Source organism: Centropristis striata, chromosome 14 (assembly GCF_030273125.1).
Source record: "Centropristis striata isolate RG_2023a ecotype Rhode Island chromosome 14, C.striata_1.0, whole genome shotgun sequence".
Lineage (NCBI taxonomy): Eukaryota > Metazoa > Chordata > Actinopteri > Perciformes > Serranidae > Centropristis > Centropristis striata.
This window is the reverse complement of record NC_081530.1, coordinates 33,702,900-33,722,167: the sequence shown is the minus strand read 5'-3', so window position 1 is coordinate 33,722,167 and position 19,268 is coordinate 33,702,900. Positions and strand designations below refer to the sequence as shown.

At 40.1% G+C, this 19,268-nt stretch overlaps 4 protein-coding genes across 4 annotated transcripts; all 4 read right to left on the bottom strand.

Annotated features, from left to right (window-relative positions):
* Positions 1-589: 589 nt before the first annotated feature.
* LOC131984812 (zinc finger protein 572-like) lies at positions 590-4,588 on the bottom strand. Its single transcript, XM_059349792.1, has 3 exons — positions 4,071-4,588; positions 2,961-3,755; positions 590-1,875 (listed from the first exon to the last, which is right to left on the bottom strand). The coding sequence occupies exons 1-3, from the start codon at positions 4,261-4,263 to the stop codon at positions 986-988; spliced, it is 1,878 nt and encodes a 625-aa protein (XP_059205775.1). The 5' UTR covers positions 4,264-4,588; the 3' UTR covers positions 590-985.
* Positions 4,589-6,290: 1,702 nt separating this feature from the next.
* Positions 6,291-9,216, bottom strand: LOC131984852 (zinc finger protein 37-like). Its single transcript, XM_059349839.1, has 2 exons — positions 8,692-9,216; positions 6,291-7,893 (listed from the first exon to the last, which is right to left on the bottom strand). Exons 1-2 carry the CDS (start codon positions 8,882-8,884, stop codon positions 6,809-6,811), a joined length of 1,278 nt encoding a protein of 425 aa, XP_059205822.1. The 5' UTR covers positions 8,885-9,216; the 3' UTR covers positions 6,291-6,808.
* A 1,463-nt stretch (positions 9,217-10,679) lies between these two features.
* On the bottom strand, positions 10,680-14,484 carry LOC131984849 (zinc finger protein 333-like). The gene is made up of 3 exons (XM_059349836.1): positions 14,098-14,484; positions 13,430-13,705; positions 10,680-12,476 (listed from the first exon to the last, which is right to left on the bottom strand). The coding sequence occupies exons 1-3, from the start codon at positions 14,288-14,290 to the stop codon at positions 11,644-11,646; spliced, it is 1,302 nt and encodes a 433-aa protein (XP_059205819.1). The 5' UTR covers positions 14,291-14,484; the 3' UTR covers positions 10,680-11,643.
* Positions 14,485-15,457: 973 nt separating this feature from the next.
* On the bottom strand, positions 15,458-19,133 carry LOC131984842 (zinc finger and SCAN domain-containing protein 12-like). Its single transcript, XM_059349825.1, has 3 exons — positions 18,627-19,133; positions 18,167-18,454; positions 15,458-17,218 (listed from the first exon to the last, which is right to left on the bottom strand). Exons 1-3 carry the CDS (start codon positions 18,817-18,819, stop codon positions 16,323-16,325), a joined length of 1,377 nt encoding a protein of 458 aa, XP_059205808.1. The 5' UTR covers positions 18,820-19,133; the 3' UTR covers positions 15,458-16,322.
* Between the last annotated feature and the right edge of the window lie 135 nt (positions 19,134-19,268).

Below are 19,268 nucleotides of genomic sequence, written 5' to 3'. Positions count from 1 at the left end.
GTGAGAAACAACAACTTCACACATCAGCTGACTGATACAACGATACATACTGTAACTCTACCGTAACTGCAGCTACAACCATACATATACAGTAACTCTACTGTAACTACGATACATACTGTAACTCTACTGTAACTGAACGGCTGCATATGGTAACATTAACGTTACAACAACACATTTAAATTCATATCTAATTCTCACCGCTGAGAATCTGTATGGATCATAGATTGACTGTTGACTAGTGTGAGACTGTTTTTTAAAGTACTTTGAGGCTTTCAAGCCAATTTCAAGCCAAATCTCTGAACAAAACCTGATCCCGCCCAGGTTAGCTCCTCAGCATGAGTTACCATGGTGACCTAGCCAGGTTAAAAGAGAACCACCTTAGAGATACTGATAACTAGGGTTAAATCTCAGGTTACCTCGCTGACCCTCAAATCCTGATTCGTAGTACAGGGCTCTGAAATCACATAACAGGGATAGCTGATTCAGGGATTTCTGGCCTAAATTAAAGCATAGCATGCCTATCCTCGTACCACAAACTGAAAAAGGGACAACTTTCAGGTAACTTTAGTAAACCAAGAATGTTTTTATTTTGTTTTGCTGTTTAAAAAACATAAGGTTGTAATTGTTACACTTTTACAACCAAATATTTAATTAAAATGTCAGTTTGTGAACTTGTGTTTTGTAAAAAAAACTAAAAATAAACAGAGAGGAAATTAATATATCACATCATGAAAAAGAAAGTATTGTTTAATTATATTGTAGGTACATTTCATACACACAGAATGAATATTAATAAAAAATACTACAAGTTTTGTGGCATTTAAAAAAGACTTGAAAATCTTTCTCGAGTCCTTAAAAAAGATTGAAAAAGAGGTTTGCATCTCTTCATGTGGGCTGCTGAATGCAGGCTCTGCCTCTTTGTTCTCCTCAGTTTGATGAATCTTTGAGGACGAGTGGCCAGCATATTTATGAAAGGATTCTCTCATGTGTGGACTCTCATGTGTTTCTTTAAATACCCACTTTGTGCAAAAGATTTAGCACACACTGAGCAGCTGAAAAGTTTCTCTCCTGTGTGGCGTCTCATGTGTTTCCTTAAATAGATATTTTGTGTAAAAGTTTTCTTACAAACTGAGCAGCTGAAAAGTTTCTCAACAGTGTGTAATCTCATGTGTGAATTCAAATGTGCACTCTGTCTAAAAGTTTTTTTACAAACTGAGCAGCTGAAAGGTCTCACTCCTGTGTGTAGTCTCATGTGTGCATTCAAATGTCCACTCCGTGTAAACGTTTTCTTACAAACTGAGCAGCTGAAAGGTCTCTCTCCTGTATGAGAAACCATGTGTCTCTTCAGATCTTGCTTGTAGCCATATCCTTTCCCACACTCAGAGCAGCTAAGTCGTTTCTCACAAGCACTAAATCTGGAATCTCTGACAGGGCCACCATCTTTTTTCAAACAGTTCAAACCTGACTGAGGTTCTCTGGTCTCCTTCCAATCAGCACTGTCATCAGTCTCAGGTTCAGAAGCGTCTGCAGGCTCATCACCAGCATCTGGTTGTAAATGTGGCTCTGGATCAGATTTCCTGTCTGGTTCTGGTCCTCCACAGTCCTCTCCATCAGCTTCTGTTTCCAACTGTTCAGTTTGTGTTTGATGAAGCTGTGAGGACTGAGGTTTCTCTTCATCTTCTTCACTCTTCACAGGGACAGGAGTGAATGTGAGCCCCTGAAGCTGGTCTCGCTCCTGACTGGTCCGAAGTTCCCCCTGTTCCTCTTTAATGTGCGGGGGCTCTGGCTCTTCCTGGTCCTGGTCCAGACTGCAGCTCCTCTCCTGCTGCTCAGAGGGAAACTCTTCTTCACTCACCGACAGCTGCTGCACGTCTGCAGGAAACACAGAGAGAGGAAAAATACAGTCTGTGTATTCATTGCTGTTGGACACAGATTGTTGAAAATGTTCCCAAAATGCTTTGGGAATATCAACAGGAACCACAACTTAAATCACAAACCTGCTCTGTGTAACTGAAGTAAAGTAACAAACCTACTCAGTGTAACTGACTCATGGACTAACCAGTAGTTAGAGGCTTTCTGGCCAATTTCAAGCCAAAGCTCAGAACAAATCCTGGTCTCGCCCAGGTTAGCTCCTCAGCATGAGTTACCATGGTGACCTAGCCAGGTTAAAAGAGAACCACCTTAGAGATACTGATAACCAGGGTTAAATCTCAGGTTACCTCGCTGACCCTCAAATCCTGATTCGTAGCACAGGGCTCTGAAATCACATAACAGGGATAGCTGGTTTAGGGATTTCTGGCCTAAATTAAAAGATAGCATGCCTATCCTTGTACCACAAACTGAAGAAGGGACGACTTTCAGGCAACTTTGGTAAACAAAGAATGTTTTAATTTTGTTTTGCTGTTATCAACAAATAAAGTTGTAATTGCTACACTTCTACAATGAAATATTAAATTAAAATATCAGTTTGTGAACGTGTGTTTCGTAAAACAAAACAAAAAATAAACTGAGGAAATGAATATCATATCCCACCATGGGAAAGAAAGTATTGTTTAACTAATTTGTAGGTAAATTTCATACACACAGAGAAGATATTCATAAAAATTACTACAAGCTTTGTAGCAATTAAAAAAGACCTGAAAATCTTTCTCGAGTCCTTTGAAAAGATTGAAAAAGAGGTTTGCATCTCTTCATGTGGGCTGCTGAATGCAGGCTCTGCCTCTTTGTTCTTCTCAGTTTGATGAAACTTTGAGAACGAGCGGCCAGCACATTTATGAAAGGTTTCTCTCCTGTGTGGGTTCTCATGTGTTTCTTTAAATACCCACTCTGTGTAAACGTTTTAGCACACACTGAGCAGATGAAAAGTTTCTCTCCTGTGTGGATTCTCATGAGTGACTTTAAAGTTCCACTCTGTGTAAAAGATATCTTACAAACTGAGCAGCTGAAAGGTTTCTCACCTGTGTGTAGTCTCATGTGTAAATTCAAATATCCACTCCGTGTAAAAGTTTTCTTACAAACTGAGCAGCTGAAAGGTCTTTCTCCTGTGTGGAGTCTCATGTGTGACTTTAAAGTTCCACTCTGTGTAAAAGATTTCCTACAAACTGAGCAGCTGAAAGGTCTCTCTCCTGTGTGGAGTCTCATGTGTGACTTTAAAGTTCCACTCTGTGTAAAAGATTTCCTACAAACTGAGCAGCTGAAAGGTTTCTCTCCTGTATGAGAAACCATGTGTCTCTTTAGATCTTGCTTGTAGGCATATCTTTTCCCACACTCAGAGCAGCTAAGTCGTTTCTCACAAGCACAAAATCTGGAATCTCTGACAGGACCGCCATCTTTTTTCAAACAGTTCAAACCTGACTCCTTCCAATCACCACTGTCATCAGTCTCAGGTTCAAAAGATTTTGCAGGATCCTCCTCAGTATCAGGTTGTAAATGTTGCTCTGGATCAGATTTCCTGTCTGGTTCTGGTCCTCCACAGTCCTCTACATCAGCTTCTGTTTCCATCTCTTCCGTTTTTGTTTGATGAAGCTGTGAGGACTGAGGTTTCTCTTCATCTTCTTCACTCTTCACAGGGACAGGAGTGAATGTGAGCCCCTGAAGCTGCTCTCCCTCCTGACTGGTCTGAGGTTCCCCCTGTTCCTCTTTAATGTGTGGGGGCTCTGGCTCCTCCTGGTCCTGGTCCTGGTCTAGACTGCAGCTCCTCTCCTGCTGCTCAGAGGGAAACTCTTCTGCACTCACCGACAGCTGCTGCACGTCTGCAGGAAACACAGAGTGAGGAAAAATACAGTCTGTGTATTCATTGTTGCTGTTGGACACAGATTGTTGAAACTGTTCCCAAAATGCTTTGGGAATATCAACAGGAACCATAACTTAACTCACAAACCTACTCTGTGTAAGTGAAGTAAAGTAACTAACCTGCTTTGTGTAACTGAAGTAACTGACCTGCTCTGTGTAACTGAAGTAAAGTAACTAACCTGCTCTATGTAACTGAAGTAAAGTAACAAACCTACTCAGTGTAACTGAAGTAAAGTAACTAACCTGCTCTATGTAACTGAAGTAAAGTAACTAACCTGCTTGGTGTAACTGAAGCTGAGGGTTGAAAACAGCGTCCAGTAGTTTCTGTTGTCGCTCGTTCTTCTCTTTTGAACGACAAAGTTCCTCCTCGTACTCTGCTATCGTTCTTTCAAACAGCCCAAATATCTCTTCAGCAGCCGCAGTCAGTCGCTGCTCCACCAGCGCTCTCACCGTTTGGACTTTAGACATTATTCACACAGTGACACCAACTTTTCTCCACACAAACTCCGTCAGAAACACAGTTTGCTCTCCCTCAGTCACTCTGACTAGCGCCGCGGTGCTGACCAGCAAGAATGCTAAGCTAACTTGAATGTGTTTGTAGTCTAGCGGGAGATGAGTCAGAGGTAAAACATCTAGAAAGAAAAGGTGAACAGCACAAAGTCCATTCAGACACGTTTATCCGGACACACAGAGGCTCTGACGGACCACAACACAAACTTTCTCACACAAAGAAAGTGACTCCGCTGTTTCTACGGACGTTACACGGCATGTCGCTGAAGAGAAACATCCGGTTCCGCTGCGACTTGGTGGGTAACCTTCAAAATAAAAGTCGATCGGTCAACCTCTGGAATGTAATCATAAGGGGAGAAATTTTGTTTTGAGACGCTTATGACCAACGCGTTTGTGTTGTTTTTTTTGCACCTTTTGAATTCATATTTTGTCAAATTTACATCCTTTACATTTAAACTATTTGTTCTTTTGTGCTTATACTGCTGCTTTATAATTTCCCTCAATATAAAGAAATAACTTTTTAACATGCAGGGTGATCTAAAAAACATTTTTAGAAAATCATATTTTCATACATTTACAAAGATGAATACAGTACTATGTAAATAAGCTTTTTTCCTTTTAAAGATTAAATTGTTTATTTAAAGATTACAGACTTTTATTTTTGAAGGTGAGCCTTAAAGTGTAATCTCTTAGAGGTAACAGCATTTCAACAAGCACTGTATTTTAAATAAAAGAATATTGACCTAAACATATATGTTTTATTTCTGTATATCATTAACACAGAGATGTTTATTAAATATAAAATGTCTCAGCTTTCACTCTGTATCTCTCACTGTGAAATAAATAGCGAAAATGCCAAGTTTACAGTTAAGTGTATTTGGAAAGTATTTAGACCAAGGCATGTGGTGAATTATGGCAACAACAAAAAAAAAGTGTGAATTAATGAATTGATATGTTTATTTAACCACTCCATGTGCTCTCAATGCCTACTGTTGATGTCTAACCTGACAGCTGCACAAACAGTACACTGACAGTTACACTGTAAACTGATATTCAAACATTATGATCATGAAGTTGATTTAGATCTGAAACTGTCCCATGATGAAGGATTCATCCAAATATATTTCATTTTTGCCAACTTCAAGAATAGATTATTTTAAGGAATATTATTTTTGATTAACAGGCTAACGACAGACATTTCCCAATAAGTATTGATTAAGCTGCAAAATCAGCAGTTTAAAACAAACAGCAGGATAAAGCATAAAACATAACGTGATGTTTTAAGGGAATTATACTTTATTTCATATGCAAGGGAACACCATAATGTTTAATAATACAATGAAGTATTGATGTCTGCTACCTTATTTTACAGGAGAGTAATTTCAGAGAACTCTAAATGTCCAGAGAACTTTTCAGTGAGAAACAACAACTTCACACATCAGCTGACTGATACAACGGTACATACTGTAACTCTACCGTAACTGCAGCTACAACCATACATATACAGTAACTCTACTGTAACTACGATACATACTGTAACTCTACTGTAACTGAACGGCTGCATATGGTAACATTAACGTTACAACAACACATTTAAATTCATATCTAATTCTCACCGCTGAGAATCTGTATGGATCATAGATTTACTGTTGACTAGTGTGAGACTGTTTTTTAAAGTACTTTGAGGCTTTCAAGCTAATTTCAAGCCAAATCTCTGAACAAAACCTGGTCCCGCCCAGGTTAGCTCCTCAGCATGAGTTACCATGGTGACCTAGCCAGGTTAAAAGAGAACCACCTTAGAGATACTGATAACTAGGGTTAAATCTCAGGTTACCTCGCTGACCCTCAAATCCTGATTCGTAGTACAGGGCTCTGAAATCACATAACAGGGATAGCTGATTCAGGGATTTCTGGCCTAAATTAAAGCATAGCATGCCTATCCTCGTACCACAAACTGAAGAAGGGACAACTTTCAGGTAACTTTGGTAAACCAAGAATGTTTTTATTTTGTTTTGCTGTTAGAAACAAATAAAGTTGTAATTGTTACACTTCTACAATCAAATATTAAATTAAAATATCAGTTTGTGAACTTGTGTTTTGGAAAACAAAACAAAAAATAAACAGAGGAAATGAATATCATATCACATCATGGAAAATAAAGTATTGTTTAATTATATTGTAGGTAAAATCCATAAACACAGAATAGATATACATAAAAAATACTACAAGCTTTGTAGCATTTAAAAAAGACCTGAAAATCTTTCTCGAGTCCTTTGAAAAGATTGAAAAAGAGGTTTGCATCTCTTCATGTGGGCTGCTGAATGCAGGCTCTGCCTCTTTGTTCTCCTCAGTTTGATGATACTTTGAGGACGAGCGGCCAGCGCATTTATGAAAGGTTTCTCTCCTGTGTGGATTTTCATGTGTTTCTTTAAATACCCACTTTGTGTATTACATGTGTAGTCTCATGTGTGACTTTAAAGTTCCACTCTGTGTAAAAGATTTCTCAAACTGAGCAGCTGAAAGGTCTCTCTCCTGTGTGGAGTCTCATGTGTTTCTGTAAATACCCACCTTGTGAAAAAGTTTTCTTACAAACTGAGCAGCTGAAAGGTCTCTCTCCTGTGTGTAGTCTCATGTGTGAATTCAAATGTGCACTCTGTCTAAAAGTTTTGTTACAAACTGAGCAGCTGAAAGGTCTTTCTCCTGTGTGGAGTCTCATGTGTGACTTTAAAGTTCCACTCCGTGTAAAAGTTTTCTTACAAACTGAGCAGCTGAAAGGTCTCTCTCCTGTGTGGAGTCTCATGTGTTTCTGTAAATACCCACCTTGTGAAAAAGTTTTCTTACAAACTGAGCAGTTGAAAGGTCTCTCTCCTGTGTGTAGTCTCATGTGTGAATTCAAATGTGCACTCTGTCTAAAAGTTTTGTTACAAACTGAGCAGCTGAAAGGTCTTTCTCCTGTGTGGAGTCTCATGTGTGACTTTAAAGTTCCACTCCATGTAAAAGATTTCCGACAAACTGAGCAGCTGAAAGGTTTCTCTCCTGTATGAGAAACCATGTGTCTCTTCAGATCATGCTTGTAGCCATATCTTTTCCCACACTCAGAGCAGCTAAGTCGTTTCTCACAAGCACTATATCTGGAATCTCTGGCAGGACCACCATCTTTTTTCAAACACTTCAAACCTGACTGAGGTTCTCTGGTGTCCTTCCAATCAGCACTGTCATCAGTCTCAGGTTCAGAAGAGTCTGCAGGCTCGTCGTCAGAATCAGGTTGTAAATGTGGATCTGGACCAGAGTTACTGTCTGGTTCTGGTCCTCCACAGTCCTCTACATCAGCTCCTGTTTCCATCTGTTCAGTTTGTGTTTGATGAAGATGTGAGGACTGAGGTTTCTCTTCATCTTCTTCACTCTTCACAGGGACAGGAGTGAATGTGAGCCCCTGAAGCTGCTCTCCCTCCTGACTGGTCCGATGTCCCCCCCGTTCCTCTTTAATGTGTGGGGGCTCTGGGTCCTCTTGGTCCTGGTCCAGAGTGGAGCTCCTCTCCTGCTGCTCAGAGGGAAACTCTTCTTCACTCACCGACAGCTGCTGGACGTCTGCGGGAAACACAGTGAGGGAAAATATAGTCTGTGTATTCATTGCTGTTTGACACAGATTGTTGAAACTACGGTTCCCAAAATGCTTTGGGAATATCAACAGGAACCATAACTTAACTCACAAACCTGCTCTGTGTAAGTGAAGTAAAGTGACTAACCTGCTCTGTGTAACTGAAGTAAAGTAACTAGCCTACTCTGTGTAACTGAAGTAAAGTAACTAACCTGCTCTGCATAACTGAAGTAAAGTAACTAACCTGCTCTGTGTAACTGAAGTAAAACAACTAACTTGCTCTGTGTAACTGAAGTAAAGTAACTAACCTGCTCTGTGTAACTGAAGTAAAACAACTAACTTGCTCTGTGTAACTGAGGTAAAGTAACTAACCTGCTCTGTGTAACTGAAGTAAAGTAACTAACCTGCTCTGTGTAACTGAAGTAAAGTAACTAACCTGCTCTGTGTAACTGAAGTAAAACAACTAACTTGCTCTGTGTAACTGAGGTAAAGTAACTAACCTGCTCTGTGTAACTGAAGTAAAGTAACTAACCTGATCTGTGTAACTGAAGTAAAGTAACTAACCTGCTCTGTGTAACTGAAGTAAAACAACTAACTTGCTCTGTGTAACTGAAGTAAAGTAACTAACCTGCTCTGTGTAACTGAAGTAAAACAACTAACTTGCTCTGTGTAACTGAGGTAAAGTAACTAACCTGCTCTGTGTAACTGAAGTAAAGTAACTAACCTGCTCTGTGTAACTGAAGTAAAGTAACTAACCTGCTCTGTGTAACTGAAGTAAAGTAACTAACCTGCTCTGTGTAAGTGAATCTGAGGGTTGAAAACAGCGTCCAGTAGTTTCTGTTGTCGCTCGTTCTTCTCTCTTGAACGACAAAGGTCCTCCTCGTACTCTGCTATCGTTCTTTCAAACAGCCCAAATATCTCTTCAGCAGCCGCAGTCAGTCGCTGCTCCACCAGCGCTCTCACCGTTTGGACTTTAGACATTTTTCACACAGTGACACCAACTTTTTCTCCACACAAACTCCGTCAGAAACACAGTTTGCTCTCCACCAAACAGTCACTCTGACTAGCGGTGCTAACCAGCTAGCAAGCTTAGCTAACTTGAATTCGTTTGTGGTCTTGCGGGAGATGAGTCAGAGGTAAAACATGCAGAAAGAAAAGGTGAACAGCACAAAGTCCATACAGACACGTTTATCCGGACACACAGAGGCTCTGACGGATCACAACACAAACTTTCTCACACAAAGAAAGAAACTCCGCTGTTTCCACGGACGTTAGACGTCATATCGCAAGAGCAACATCCGGTTCCGCTGCAACTTCTTCTTCTTTGGTGTTTATTGGCAGTTGGCATCCTTTTCGTTGCCTTTATTGCCATCTGCTGGACTTATCTTCTTTCAAACTTTCCTTTTGTTATATTCTTTGAATTAGTCCGGTTGTGGCAAGAAATCTCAGAAGGATTTTCCTCCCTTCTCTAGATTTCCCACCCTCTATTATATTTTTGAAATGGTCTCCTCTGACACCTTCCTTCTGAATCTCTGCCTTCATCCTTTCCCTCTCCCTTTCATACTCAGGACATGCTGTTACTACATGTTGTATTGTCTCCCTCTCCCCACAGTTACACTGACCAGTTGCATGTTTTCCCATTATATTTAATGTGTTATTTAACCCACTGTGCCCTATTCTTAGTCTACTTATAATTACTTGTTCTGCTCTATTGTCGCTATAACACCCTGCCTCCCCTACTACACTTTTAAGTTTGTATAAATGTCTCCCTTTTATCTCCTTCTTCCAATGATGGTTTCACTGATTGATTATTTCTTCCCAGATTAGACCTCCTCTTTTTTTACTGCCTACTTTTTGTCTGCTTTTTCATTTCCTATTAACCCGTGATGAGCTAGAACCCACATGAACACTATTTTCCTCCCTGCTGTGTCAATCCGGATGTTTTTAACAGTATTCCATGTAATATTTCCTGATGTGTTTTGGCTGTCCTGTTTTTAATGCTTAATATTGATGAAACTGAATCGCTACATATAACTACCTCCCTTTCCCCCATGACCTCCACCCACTCTACAGCCATTAGTATTGCACATAACTCCACTGCATATATGCTTAAATGATCTGATGTTCTTTTTGACAATGTGTTATTATGACTGGGAACCACCATTGCTGCTCCTGTTGCTCCTGTTTCCTCCTCCTTCGATCCATCTGTAAAAATATAAATATATTCCCCATATTTTACACCCGTTTAATTATAAAATTCCTGTACTAAATCTGCTTTTTGATTTCCTCTCTTGATATTCAATATTTCTAAATCTATTCTTGGTTCCTGTAATGTCAATTCTGGTCTTGTTGTCCACAGAACTGTTAGGCTGAATTCTATTTGTTTTATTTTTAGCTGTTCTGCTATTCCCTCGCTGCTATTCCTCTTTCCCTTTTTCCCCAACACATTCCCAGCACCCTTTTCGTTGGATGGTCTTTGCTGTGTCCTTTTAGGTTTGTCCAGTAGTTAGCTACGAGTTGTTTTCTCCTTAGCCATAATGGCATTTCTCTCGCTTCAGCCTGAAGGTAACACACTGGGGCAGTTTTCATTGCTCCTAAACACATTCTCAACGCCTGTGCTTGAATGGTATCTAGCTGTGATAGGACTGATTTAGCTGCTGACCCATACCCCACACTACCATAATCTATTCTGGACCTGATCAATGCTACATATATATACACTTTAATGATGTGAAATCAGCCCCCCCCCCCACACTTTAAACCAGCCAAACACCTCATAATATTTAATGCTCTCTTACTTTTTTCTCTTATTCCTTTCACATGTTCTCTCCACATTAACCTCAAAGTGTCTGCATGGGTTGTAAAAATGTATTATCGCCAAAAAAAAAACTACAATCAAATATTGAATCAAAATATCAGTTTGTAAACTTTTGTTCTGTAAATATATATATATATATTTAAAAAAAAAAGACATGACAATCTATCTCGAGTCCTTTAAAAAGATTGAAAAAGGAATACGTTAACAAAAACAGTTTTGTAAATTTTCATACAATTTCATTTTTATATATTAATTTATTTTTGTTAGTTTAGTTTATGTTTCTTGTATTACCTAAAAGTTCTGCTTGGAATTGTTGTTGGATGTGTTTCATAAAGATTACGCTTTTAAGACATATAACATGCTCAATAAAGAAATAAACAACAAATTTCACCCCCTTCCCAACAAGAGATCACAACATATTTTGTACAAAAGGATTCCTAAGATCATCTAGTTTCATACCAATATGTGATGATCTTCTCTGGAGCCTTCAAACTGAATCTGCGCACACTCCAAAAGGTCCAAAAAGGCTTTCATTGTCACTGATGAGGACTTTTACTAAGAATTTACAGCAGACTGAGTTTTGCTAGTTTACTTCCAATCACTACTGTCATCAGTCTCAGGTTCAGGAGAATCTCCAGTCTTCTCATCAGTACCTGGTCCATCTGGATCTGAGTTCCTGGCTGCTTCTGGTCTTCCACAGTCCTCTCCATCAGCTTCTGTTTGAATCTCTTAATGTGGGCTGCTGGCTGGAGGCTCTGCCTCTTTGTTCTCCTCAATTTGATGAAACTTTGAGGACGAGCGGCCAACACATTTATGCTTTTTGACAAGTGACATCCAGGCAAATCTTTTGCTACAAATAGGGCAACTGAAAGGTCTCTCTCCTGTGTGAATTATTTTGTGATGCCAGCTTCCACAGAAACCTTTACCACAAACTGAGCAGGTGAAAGGTTACTCTCCTGTGTGGAGTCTCATGTGGGACTTTAAAATATCTCTGTGGGTAAAAGATACAAACTGAGCAGGTGAAAGGTTTCTCTCTTGTGTGGCATCTCATATGTTGCTTTAAACTATACCTATGTGAATAGGAGTTCTGACAAACTGTGCAGCTGAAAGGTTTCTCTCCTGTGTGGATTCTCATGTGTACCCTTAAACTATCTCTTTGGGTAAAAGACTTCTTACAAACTGAGCAGCTGAAAGGTTTCTCTCCTGTATGAGTAACCATGTGTCTCTTCAGAAGGTACTTGTAGACAAAACTTTTCCCACATTCAGAGCAGCTAAATCGTTTCTCACCAGCACTAAAACTGGAATCTCTGACAGGGCCGCCATCTTTTTTCAAACAGTTCAAACCTGACTGAGGTTCTCTGGTCTCCTTCCAATCACCACTGTCATCAGTCTCAGTCTCAGAAGAGTCTGCAGGCTCCTCCTTGGAATCGGGTTGTAAATGTGGATCTGGACCAGAGTTCCTGTCTGGTTCTGGTCCTCCACAGTCCTCTCCATCAGCTTCTGTTTCCATCTGTTCAGTTTGTGTTTGATGAAGCTGTGAGGACTGAGGTATCTCTTCATCTTCTTCACTCTTCACAGGGACAGGAGTGAATGTGAGCCCCTGAAGCTGCTCTCCCTCCTGACTGGTCCAAGGTTCCCCCTGTTCCTCTTTAATGTGTGGGGGCTCTGGCTCCTCCTGGTCCTGGTCCAGACTGCAGCTCCTCTCCTGCTGCTCAGAGGGAACCTCTCCTTCACTCACCAACAGCTGCTGGACATCTGCAGGAAAAACAGAAACACACACTGAGGAACAATACAGTCTGCGTATTCATCTTTGTTTGACACAGATTGTTAAAAAACTACAGCTCCCAAAATGCTTTGGGAATATCAATAGGAACCATAACTTAACTTACAAACCTGCTCTGTGTAATTGAAGTTAGTTAACTAAACTGCTCTACAGCATTGTTACACACAGTAACTACTGTAACTGCACGTTTATTACACACATTAATTCCATTGTAACTCTACTGTAACTCTACTTTAACTGCAACTATGTTTCAGAGTAACTACTGTGACTGCAGGTATGTTTCATACCGTTACCCTTATGGAACTACAGCTAAGTTAAAAATAGTAACTAATGTAACTGCAGGTATTTTATAGAAAGTAAATTTACTGTAACTGTAGCCATGTTACATATAGTAATTCTAATGTCACTCTACTGTAACTCAACTATAACTGCATCTATGTTACACACAGTCAGTAGGTTTACATGACACTTGAAAAAAAGACATTGCATGCTCCACATGCTTCACATTCTTCACATTCAAGAAAGCCGGTCACAGTCGCCAGTCACATTAGCAGGTCGCATTAGCCGGTCAAAGTATCTGGCCGCAGTAGCGGGTCGCAGTGACCGGTCGCAATAGCTGATGGCATTAGGTGGTCAAAGTAACTGGTCGCAGTAGCCGATCGCATTAGCCGGTCATATTAGCTGGTCGCAGTAGCCTGTCACAGAAGCCGGTCGCAGTAGATGGTCCAAGTAGCCAGTCGCATTAGCCTGTCACATTAGCCGGTCGTATTAGCCAGTACTGGAAGAAGGGACAGAAATTAGACGCCAAAATTGATATTTAAGCATAGCTCAATTAAACAGTGCATGTGAAATCACTGAGTAACTCTACTGTAACTGCAACTATGTTACACACAGTAACTACTATAACTAAAGGCATTTTACATACCAAAGTCCTCTACATCAGCTTCTGATTTAATCTGTTCAGTTTGTGTTTGATGGAGCTGTAAGAACTGAGGTTTCTCTTCATCTTCTTCACTCTTCACAGGGACAGGAGTGAATGTGAGTCCATGAAGCTGCTCTCCCTCCTGACTGGTCCAAGGTTCCTCCTGTTCCTCTTTAATGTGTGGGGGCTCTGGCTCCTCCTGGTCCTGATCCAGACTGCAGCTCCTCTCCTGCTGCTCAGAGGGAAACTCTTCTTCACTCAGCGACAGCTGCTGCAAGTCTGCAGGAAACAAAGAAACACACAGTGAGGAAAAATACAGTCTGTGTGTTCATCACTGATTGACACAGATTGTTGAAACTGCATTTCCCAAAATGCTTTGGGAATATCAACAGGAATCATAACTTAACGTACAAACCTGCTCTGTGTAACTGAAGCAAATTAACCAACCTGCTCTGTGTAACTGAAGTAAAGTAACTAACCTGCTCCGTGTAACTGAAGTACAGTAACTAACCTGCTCTGTGTTACTGAAGTAAAGTAACTAACCTGCTCTGTGTAACTGAAGTAAAGTAACTAACCTGTTCCGTGTAACTGGAGTAGAGTAAATAACCTGCTATGTGTAACTGAAGTAAAATAACTAATCTGCTCTGTGTAACTGAAGTAAAATAACTTACCTGCTCTATGTGAGTGAAGCTGAGGGTTGAAAACAGCGTCCAGTAGTTTCTGTTGTCGCTCGTTCTTCTCTCTTGAACGACAAAGTTCCTCCTCGTACTCTCCTATCGTTCTTTCAAACAGCCCAAATATCTCTTCAGCAGCCGCAGTCAGTCGCTGCTCCACCAGCGCTCTCACCGTTTGGACTTTAGACATTTTTCACACAGTGACACCAACTTTTTCTCCACACAAACACCGTCAGAAACACAGTTTGCTCTCCATCAGTCACTCTGACTAGCGCCGCGGTGCTAACCAGCTAGCATGCTAAGCTAACTTGAATGTGTTTGTAGTCTAGCGGGAGATGAGTCAGAGGTAAGACACACAAAGTAAGTTACTCCGCTGTTTCTACGGACATTTGACTGCTGACCGCTAAAATAGCAACATCCGGTTCCGCCGCAACTTGGTGGGCAACCTTCAAAATAAAAGTCGATCGGCCATCCTCTGGAATTTAATCATGAAGGCAGAAATGTTGTTTTGAGAAGCTTTTAACCAAGGTATTTTATTTTGTCTTTGGAAACCTTATGGATTTATATTTTGTTAAATTTACATTCTATTCATTTAAACTATTACTGAATTTTTGCTTAAACTGCTGCTTAACAATTGATGATTCTTAAAGTGTAATCTCTCAGAGGTAACAGCATTTCAACAAGCACTGCATTTTAAATAAAAAAAAATATTGACATGAACATATGTTTTATTTCTTTATTTCATTAACATGGAGATGTATTTTAAATATAAAATGTCTCAGCTTTCACTCTGTATCTCTCACTGTGATATAAAGAGTGAAAATGGCGAGTTTACAGTGATGTGTATTTGGAAAGTATTTCTACCAAGGCATGTGGTGAATTATGGCAAAAAAAAATAAAAGTGTGAATTAATGAGTTGATATGTTTATTTAACTACTCCATGTGCTCTCAATGCCTACTGCTGACGTCTAACCTGACAGCTGCGCAAACAGTACACTGACAGTCACACTGTAAACTGACATTTAAACATTATGATCATGAAGTTGATTTAGATCTGAAACTGTCCCATAATGAAGGATTCATCCACATATACGTATTTCATTCTTGCCAACTTCAAGAATAAAATATTTTAAGGTCTATGATACTTGATTAAAAGGCGAATAACGGACATTTTCAAATAAGTATTTTTTAAGGCGCAAAATCAGCAGTTTAAAACGAACATCAGGATAAAGCATAAAACATAACGTTATGTTTTAAAGGAATTATACAGTATTTCATGTGCAAATGAACACTATAGTGAAGTATTTATGTCTGCTTCCTTATTTTACAAGAGAGTAATTTCAGAGAACTCTTAATGTCCAGAGAACTTTTTAGTGAGAAACAACAACCTCACACATCAAACCAAGAATGTTTTTAAGTTGTAAATGGTACACTTCTACATCAAATATTGAATCAAATTATCAGTTTGTGAACTTTTGTTCTGTAAAACAAAAAAAAGAAACAAAAAAGAAATGAATATATCACAACATGGAAAAGAAAGTATTGTTTAATTTTATTGTGATTTTAGGTAAATTTCATACACACACAATCAATATTTATTAAAGTTACTACAAGCTTTGTAGCATTTAAAAAAGACTTGAAAATCTTTCTTGAGTCCTTTAAAAAGATTGAAAAAGGAGTACTTTAACAAAAACAGTTCTGCTTGGAATTGTTGTTGGATGAGTTTAATAAAGAGTATGCTTTTTAGATATATAACATGCTCAATAAACAAATTTCACCCCCTTCCCAACAAGAGATCACAACATATTTTGTACAAAAGGATTCCTAAGATCATCTAGTTACATACCAATATTAGTTCTAGTTTGCTTCCAATCACCACTGTCATCAGTCTCAGGTTCAGGAGAATCTCCAGTCTTCTCATCAGTATCTGGTCCATCTGGATCTGAGTTCCTGGCTGCTTCTGGTCTTCCACAGTCCTCTCAATCAGCTTCTGTTTGCATCTCTTAATGTGGGCTGCTGGCTGGAGGCTCTGCCCCTTTGTTCTCCTCAATTTGAAGACACTTTGAGGACGAGCGGCCAGCACATTTATGCTTTTTGACATGTGATATCCAGGTAAATATTTTGCTACAAATATGGCAACTGAAAGGTCTCTCTCCTGTGTGAAATATTTTGTGATACCAGCTTCCACAGAAACCTTTACCACAAACTGAGCAGGTGAAAGGTTACTCTCCCGTGTGGAGTCTCATGTGTGACTTTAAACTATCTCTGTGGGTAAAAGATGTCTTACAAACTGAGCAGGTGAAAGGTTTCTCTCCTGTGTGGATTCTCATGTGTAGCTTTAAACTATACCTATGTGAATAGGATTTCTGACAAACTGTGCAGCTGAAAGGTTTCTCTCCTGTGTGGATTCTCATATGTTGCTGTAAATGCCCACTTCGTATAAAAGATTTAGCGCACACTGAGCAGTTGAAAATTTTCTCTCCTGTGTGGAGTCTCATGTGTGACTTTAAACTATCTCTTTGGGCAAAAGATTTCTTACAAACTGAGCAGCTGAAAGGTTTCTCTCCTGTATGAGTAACCATGTGTCTATTCAGAAGGTATTTGTAGCAATATCCTTTCCCACACTCAGAGCAGCTAAATCGTTTCTCACCAGCACGAAATCTGGAATCTCTGGCAGGACCACCATCTTTTTTTAAACAGTTCAAACCTGACTGAGGTTCTCTGGTCTCCTTCCAATCACCACTGTCATCAGTCTCAGGTTCAGAAGAGTCTGCAGGCTCCTCCTCAGTATCGGGTTGTAAATGTGGATCTGGACCAGAGTTCCTGTCTGGTTCTGGTCCTCCACAGTCCTCTCCATCAGCTTCTGTTTCCATCTGTTCAGTTTGTGTTTGATGAAGCTGTGAGGACTGAGGTTTCTCTTCATCTTTTTCACTCTTCACAGGGACAGGAGTGAATGTGAGCCCCTGAAGCTGCTCTCCCTCCTGACTGGTCCAAGGTTCCTCCTGTTCCTCTTTAATGTGTGGGGGCTCTGGCTCCTCCTGGTCCTGGTCCAGACTGCAGCTCCTCTCCTGCTGCCCAGAGGGAAACTCTTCTTCACTCACCAACAGCTGCTGGACGTCTGCAGGAAACACAGAAACACACAGTGAGGAAAAATACAGTCTGTGTGTTCATCGCTGTTTGACACAGATTGTTAAAAAACTACAGCTCCCAAAATGCTTTGGGAATATCAATAGGAACCATAACTTAACCTACAAACCTGCTCTGTGTAACTGAAGTAAGTTAACTAAACTGCTCTACAGCATTGTTACACACAGTAACTACTGTAACTGCAGGTTTATTACACACAGTAACTTTACTGTAACTGTAGCTATGTTACAAACAGTACTTCTATTGTAACTCTACTTTAACAGCAACTATGTTTCACAGAGTAACTACTGTGACTGTGACTTACCCTTATGGAACTACAGCCAAGTTAAAAACAGTAACTAATGTAACCAGGTATTTTATAGAAAGTAACTTTACTGTAACTGTAGCTATGTTACGTATATAGTAATTCTAATGTAACTTAAGTATAACTGCGTCTATGTAACACACAGTCAGTACGTTTACATGACACTTAAAAAACCCTGAATGATTGCCTTAATCTGACAATAACTGGACAACAGAAGTGCATGTAAACGTGTTTGTCCGACTAATGTCCGAGTTCTACAACTCCATTAAGGACACCCCGATAATGCGATTGGAATTGGATTTTCCCCATTATGCATGATAAGACATTGCATGCTCTACATTCAAGAAAGCGGGTTGCAGTTGCCGGTCACATTAGCGGGTCGCATTAGCCTGTCACAGTAGCCGGTCAGAGTAGCCAATCACATTAGCCGGTCACAGTAGCTGGTTGCATTAGCCGATTGCATTAGCCAGTACTGGAACAAGGGACAAAAATTAGACGCCAAAATTGATAAAAGTAAAGCTTGATTAAACTGCATGTAGAAGCACTGAGTAACTCTACTGTAACTGTAGCTATGTTACAAACAGTAACTGCTATAACTACAGGTATTTTACATACCACAGTCCTCTACACCAGCTTCTGATTTCATCTGTTCTGTTTGTGTTTGATGAAGCTGTGAGTACTGAGGTTTCTCTTCATCTTCTTCACTCTTCACAGGGACAGGAGTGAATGTGAGCCCCTGAAGCTGCTCTCCCTCTTGAGTGGTCCAAGGTTCCTCCTCTTCCTCCTTAATGTGTAGGGGCTCTCGGTCCTCCTGGTCCTGGTCCTGGTCCTGGTCCAGACTGCAGCTCCTCTTCTGCTGCTCAGAGGGAAACTCTTCCTCACTCACCAACAGCTGCTGGACGTCTGCAGGAAACAAAGAACTGTGTAACTGATGTAAAGTAACTAACCTGCTCTGTGTAACTGAAGTAAAGTAACTAACCTGCTCTGTGTAACTGAAGTAAAGTAACTAACCTGCTCTGTGTAGCTGAAGTAAAGTAACTAACCTGCTCTGTGTAACCAAAGTAAAGTAACTAACCTGCTCTGTGTAAGTGAAGCTGAGGGTTGAAAACATCGTCCAGTAGTTTCTGTTGTCGCTCGTTCTTCTCTCTTGAACGACAAAGTTCCTCCTCGTACTCTGCTATCGTTCTTTCAAACAGCCCAAATATCTCTTCAGCAGCCGCAGTCAGTCGCTGCTCCACCAGCGCTCTCACCGTTTGGACTTTAGACATTTTTCACACAGTGACACCAACTTTTTCTCCACACAAACTCCGTCAGAAACACAGTTTGCTCTCCCTCAGTCACTCTGACTAGCGGTGCTAACCAGCTAGCATGCTAAGCTAACTTGAATGTGTTTGTAGTCTGCCGGGAGATGAGTCAGAGGTAAAACATCCAGAAAGAAAAGGTGAACAGCACAAAGTCCATACAGACACGTTTATCCGGACACACAGAGGCACAGCAGATAATTTCTTAACACCAAAAATGGGCCAAACGATCGTTTCCATTAGCGCTGGACGCCATATTGCTCAAAACAAAAACATCCGGTTCAAAAAATAAAAGCCGCGAAATACTAATATTACAACTGATAACAACTACTGATAATAATAACAATAATAATGATAATAATAGTTGCCTAAAATAATAATAATAAAAATAATAATAGCCCAAACTAATAATAATA